The 6,168-nt window shown below is 39.1% G+C and overlaps 1 protein-coding gene across 2 annotated transcripts; it reads right to left on the reverse strand.

The window, feature by feature from the left end:
• Nucleotides 1-1,515: 1,515 nt before the first annotated feature.
• On the reverse strand, nucleotides 1,516-5,918 carry erich2 (glutamate-rich 2). 2 transcript variants are annotated; one of them, XM_018676195.2, is made up of 12 exons: nucleotides 5,763-5,918; nucleotides 4,835-4,877; nucleotides 4,549-4,597; nucleotides 4,393-4,429; nucleotides 4,257-4,293; nucleotides 4,105-4,165; nucleotides 3,511-3,547; nucleotides 3,327-3,421; nucleotides 3,122-3,252; nucleotides 2,902-2,959; nucleotides 2,731-2,802; nucleotides 1,516-2,623 (listed from the first exon to the last, which is right to left on the reverse strand). In XM_018676195.2, exons 1-12 carry the CDS (start codon nucleotides 5,768-5,770, stop codon nucleotides 2,388-2,390), a joined length of 864 nt encoding a protein of 287 aa, XP_018531711.1. In that variant the 5' UTR covers nucleotides 5,771-5,918; the 3' UTR covers nucleotides 1,516-2,387. The 2 variants fall into 2 exon arrangements, with proteins under 2 accessions (XP_018531711.1, XP_018531709.1); XM_018676193.2 differs by having other exon boundaries at nucleotides 4,257-4,296.
• Between the last annotated feature and the right edge of the window lie 250 nt (nucleotides 5,919-6,168).

The following is a 6,168-nucleotide window of genomic DNA, read 5'->3' on the forward strand; positions in this document are numbered from 1 at the left end:
CCAGGTGTGGGTGGGTGTCACAGGAAGGAGGATGGGGACTTGAATGTGAAATGTGTTCTGAGTGGGTTACATAGAAAATTGACCTTGGGATGAAAAACATAGTTTGTTTATGGGTTTTAGCAACAACACATATACACTGAGAATAATTAGTACATGTATTTATTACTGTGACTGATTCAGAGTAAATGGACCTGTGGAGGCTCTGTGAAGTGCTTTTCATGGTGTCTATTTATCCTTGACTAAAGACATCTCTTATAAAAGCACCAAGGGAAGGAGAGAGCAACACGCACCACCCATGATCCATCCATCCACACCCCTGCCTTCTGTAATCTTCACCTTCATGTGACAACAACACTGCATGCATCATCATTTTTGACCTGCACCCTTTTCTTGTTTTATAACCTTGACATGGACAATAACACTGAGACATCAAAGTGGATCCAGCCCGGCAGGCGTTGACAGAGTGTCCTCACCATCGTCCTCATGCCTGTGTACCGGTCCACTGAATGGCCAGAGAGCAGCCATTATGTTCATCCAGCCACTGCAAATTATTATAAAGCCTTTATCAGATGGTGCTCATACTTTCTCTTTCCACAAGTCATGCGTAGAGACAGCTCATAAAGAGAAGCTCTGCCAGGTGGTAATACCTCAAAATATACTGACTGATAGCATGCGTGTGTGTGAGGGTGTGCACATAGAGAAGCAGAGTTACAGTGTGTTACAAAAATAAAAGCTTGATTGTTAGCCTAAAAAGGCCTGCGCTGGTATTCTTCATACTAAAATGATTGATGATGAATTCATTATAATGTAGATTGATTTGTGTCACACCAAGATTTTCAACATTTCCTTTTAAAATGTGTTTTAGAAAATTTTTCCATAGAAAGGTTTGATGCACAGATACACTCCCAGATGGAGTTTGTTCATTGAGATAAACAGCTGGTGGCATCATTTTTCAGTCAGGTCCTGTTAAGACCACTGCAGAGAAAGAGGGCGCAACAAGATGACGTAATTAAAGGAGCACCAGTCAAACCTCAGACACTGGAGAACCATGTAGAAAAGGTCAAACCAATGTTTGAATCCAGTATTTCCACAAACATTTTTATACATTAATTTGACTATTTTACTCAGCTTTAGTGAGCAGAAGAAGTCACATGTTTGAAAGCAGACAGTTCTTCAAAAAGACATACAGTCTTTGTGATTTATCAAACTGATGTCGACATCACGTTGGGCAAGTTTACCCACAGTCTGTGGTTCCAGTGCTGTCTGGACCGCTCCCTGCCACAGCAGACATTTTGATCTGTCAAAGCACAAATGTGGTTAAAGAAATAACGGCTCCATCCAAGTGTCTCAGGACGACTTGGCAGAACTAGAAAACCTAAAAGCAAAACAGCCGTTATTAATCTTATTTGACTTCCACCTGTGGTTTTCCTGTTGTAATGTGTGAAAATGCCTCCTGCTGCTTTCTCTCAGAGGATGTTTCGACAAATCGAAGTGTCTGTTCAGAAAAAGGCCTATTTCAACATTTCTTTATTAGTCTGGTTGAAATCATTGTCCACAAAGTTGTGAATACAAGTAGTTTACTGTAATCAGCAAAATGACTAAAAGGAAGACTGAGCTGTATTTTGTACTCTTGTGGGTTGAGACCCTACAAAAGGCTTCAAGGGTCCCTATATGATTACATTGACAAGAAAGGAAGAATACATAGTCACATAAAATTAAGCTAATTTTTAGCCATGCTAGCAGCTAGCAGTATTGTTCTAGATAACGTTGATTTCGTCGATTGGTTAGACCTCTATGTTTCCCTCAGAGTGAACTCTAATATGTTGGCTAATACCCAACATGTCAGTGCCATTATGTCAACATTTCAGTTTCTTCATTATTTAATGACCAAATACCTGCAAAACTAGTGACTTCCCCGTTAACCTCAGTTGTACTTTTTGTTTTGTGTTTTGTGCTTATAAAATTTTAGCATGATAACACACTAAACTAAGATGGTGAACATGCTGAGCATAATCATGTTAGAACTGTCATAGTGAGTTAGCATGCTGACATTAACATTTAGCTCAAAGTACAGAACTCCTGTAGACTGCATATTTAATCCTAAATATTTAACGTTATATAAAATACTTCAAATCTGAGACCATGTTTTCAGGGGCTTCAAATTGTAAAGAATGTCCATTGTTGTTGGATATACTGTAACCACTACATCTCCAGTGGTTATTCAGTGAAGTGTTCAGGAGGTAAATAGCCTCCCAAAACTGCTACATCTCCCTCATAATGTTGATGATAATCAGAATGTCCAGGATTTACTCCTGCTATTGTTTCTCATGAAATCAATCAACCAGAATTTTTAATGGATATGATTTTAGTGGATTGTGAGAAAAGATTCAGGGGGAAATGTGAGAAGGAGGACACGGCTTGTGTCTGTTTACATGTGTTTCCTTTTCTTCACCATCATCATCTGATGGTGAAGAAGAGGAGCAAGAAGAAGAGGAGCAGCTCGAGCTCTGAGAAGAGTCGTCATCACTTCCAGAGTCATCATCATCATCATCATCGTCGTCATCAGTGTCGTCGCTATCACCATCCTCTTCATCTTCCTCGCTGCTCTGCTCTGCCTCTTGCTCTGAGGGGAAAAAGCCACAAAAAAACACAAACTCATGGTGTGTTTTGGAATATACAGCTTAAGTGTGTAAGTGGTTGGGGTGGGGAGGGGAGGGGGGGCTCTCTCACCTTCCAGCAGCTTCTGCTGGATCAGTGGGAGAAACTCAGAGGCCTCAGGATTGTCAGGTTCATAGATGAGAACTGGAATGAGGAGAGAGGAATCACCACTGGCTGACTGACTTCACCGGTGGCTGATATATTGACTAACAGACAAACAGTTGATGGATGTAGGATACATACTCATCTGACACAGCTTACGGGCCAGCTGAAAATCTTTGTCCATCACAGCTCTGAGGAACTAAAACCATAACATCATCAGTTTCATTCAAACTGACTAAAAGTAAAACTGAAACCAAGCATTGAAAACATTTTGAAAATATCTGAAATACATCAACAACAACTGCAGTTTAAGCCCACCTCTCAAGAGAGCATGAAGTGTGGAATCAGTGATGATCTTTACCTCCATTATCAGCTCCACAGGAGCCTTCAGGTCTTCATCCTCAGCATCCTCTTCCTCTGTCTGTTCTTCTTCCTTACTCAGCTCGTGTTTGAGGAGAGGTTCAGCTGGTGGAGGAGCGTGTGTCGTCCCTCCTGGCGACCATTGACATCAACATCAGTTTTTATTCTCGCTATGTTTCCTACTCTTTTCTTCTACAACAACCTACCTGTCTCTACCAAATCTGACGGCTGTGAGATCCTCAAGTCCTCCACTTTCAGCTCTTCGTCACACGCTGCAGTCGACTCTGCCTGTTCTTCAACCCTGAAATCATGTTTGAGATTTAAAATTGGATCAGGGGATGTTTCATTGGTCCAATCACCTACTGTACGATGTGAACTCTGAGTACAGACCCGGGTGTTGTGTTGATGGATTCCTTTGCAGCACACTCTGCAAAAGACACAAAGGAAATTTGCAAGCTGAAACTATGTGTTTCAACAAAACATTAAACTTATTATCAAACTTATTAGGACACAAATAGCAAAGAGCATCTCGAGATTACAAAATAACACTAATGCAGGCCTAGAATAAGTGTAAATACAACCAAATGCTGACCTGATTAAAGGGCAAAATTAGCATACAGATTTTACAGCAGTGGTGTTATTTGTTCTTGGTGTACTCAGCCTGTCTTTTCTACATCACCAGTTACAGTGACTTTATCTCTGATTTTCTACTACATTTCCCACAATGACATCTGACAAATTTGACAAGCACACATGCATATTTATTCATGTGCTGGCAGAGAGTGATAAGCTTAAGTTACTCTTTTCAACATATCCTATAGTTGCATTACATTCTGGTCTTTTGAGGATGCTTTTGATGTAGAAATTATTATCTCTGCCTGTCCAGCAATAGATTTCTCCCTGTATAACTGTTCAACATTATGCATAATAGTACTGCAGAGACTGTTTTTTCCTCAGTCTCAGATAGACTCTATCGTCTCATACCTTCTATATTGAGCATGTCCCCACTCGGAGATCCAGCCTTTTGGGTCACCTCGCAGGGAACCTAAAGAATGAAAACAATGTTAAGAATAGTAGTGATGCAAAACATGTTTCTGTCAATTCAGTTTTGGTGTAATCTATATCAGAATACCCACCTGCACAGGAGAAGGTAATGTGCAGGCAGGAAGACTTCTGCTGAATGGACAAAAAAGCACAGAAATACTAGATGAGCACAGTGTGTTAGGACAGACAGGTACGTTTCTTAAAACTGGGTTTTTCTTATTTTCTTACCGGTGTTTATCTGTGACTGTCTTTTTCCCTGTTGTGTCTAGAACATCATAATCAGAATAAGAGTTTGCCATAAAAGGCTGAAGACCAGCAGAGGCACAAGGTGGAACGCAAGTGAAATCTTCATCTGTGTCATTTGCTGGCTGAATTACCTCTTACCATTGTTTTTGTGGGTCACAGCATGAGCAGAGGTGACTTCTACTGCTGGCTACATTCAGGTGGAGAATGAAATAAATAAATAAATGAACAAATTAGAATATTCATACAGTTTTTAATTAAATATGTGGAGGGGAAATGTGTGACCCACTCATAGCAGTGAGTATCATGCTCAACAACTGCAAAGAACAGTTAACATGAAAAATATAATTCATAAGAAACACTAACATGATATAAATAGTGTGGTGATAAAATACAATGCATTTCACTAATTCCATACAATCGTCACCTGTTTCTGTGAACCTGTGGAGGCCTTCCCCAGACACTCTAACCTGGACATCAAATCACAGAAGAAAAAATATTTAAAACACTGTCATTGCACCCATGTTAATTGGAATCATCATAAAACCAATAATAATTTAATAAGGTTGCATTATTTCTATGGTTAGTTTGTCAGCAACACTCCAGTATGATTATAATTATCTTAACAGTGAGTTGATGTGATGTCTGTACAGTATCTTTGGTAAAGACTATGCCAGTGCAGTCTCTTTTCATGTAAACTTTGGGTGTATTTGAACACAATTACGTCGTCAGTAATGCCCACTAAAACAACAGTCATTGGCCAGTGGTGGAAGAAGTATTCTGAGGCAATATCACAGCACAGTTGCAAGTAAAATCCTGCAATTAAAAATCTCTACTTATGTAAATGTATTTGAGTATCAGTATAAAAACATACTTAAAGTACCAAAAGTAAAAGTACTTCATTACATATAATGGCCCATATTCGAATAATATGCATTCCTGTGTAATCGATAACTAATTTCAATATTGCATATAGTTTAATCTAATGTTGCAGCCACATAATAATGTAATGGGTAATTAATAATCTGAATTTGTAAAGTAACTAGAAAATAAAGCTGTCAAATAAATAATAGAGCTTAAAGTACGATATTTACCTCCATGTAGCTAACTAATCTAATGGAGTCATAATGTGAAATAACGTTAACATAAAATACTCAAGGAAGTACTCAAGTAAAGTACTTTGTAACTCAGAGCTTCTTGAGTAAATGTACTTGGCTACATTCCACCTCCGGCATATATAACTGTGAAGGTTAAGTTTTCTTTTTTACTCCCGCATAGTAGCTACTCAAGTAAAGGGTAAAGCTGCATAACTTGTCAGCCTTCAGTATTCTGTGTGCTAACTACACATGGCTCACCTGCTCATGGTGGAAAATACAGTGTTTGCAACCTCTAGTCCTTATATTTAAAACAGTTTCTTCTAATATCAGCTCAGGTTTTCTGGTATTTACTGTATTAAGCTAACTGCTAACACCGAGGCAGACGATAATCGCTACACAGCCGGGATGTAAACACACGTTACCATAGCGACGGTCACTGCTGCCTTCAAGGACTGCCAGGCATTTTGTAAATTATAAACAGTAACTAGGTCAAAGACACTCTGAATTTTGTCCCGTGACCTTTAGAGAGAACAGAGCAGAATGGAGATCCTGGGAACTGTATGTAGTTTCGTTTCATTTTACATGAGTAATAATTTGTTTCTGATCAAATATTATTTAACCTATAATTCCCCCATTTTATACAGGTGTTGTGGATGTGGTGGAA

Source organism: Lates calcarifer, linkage group LG4 (assembly GCF_001640805.2).
Source record: "Lates calcarifer isolate ASB-BC8 linkage group LG4, TLL_Latcal_v3, whole genome shotgun sequence".
NCBI classification, from domain to species: domain Eukaryota; kingdom Metazoa; phylum Chordata; class Actinopteri; family Centropomidae; genus Lates; species Lates calcarifer.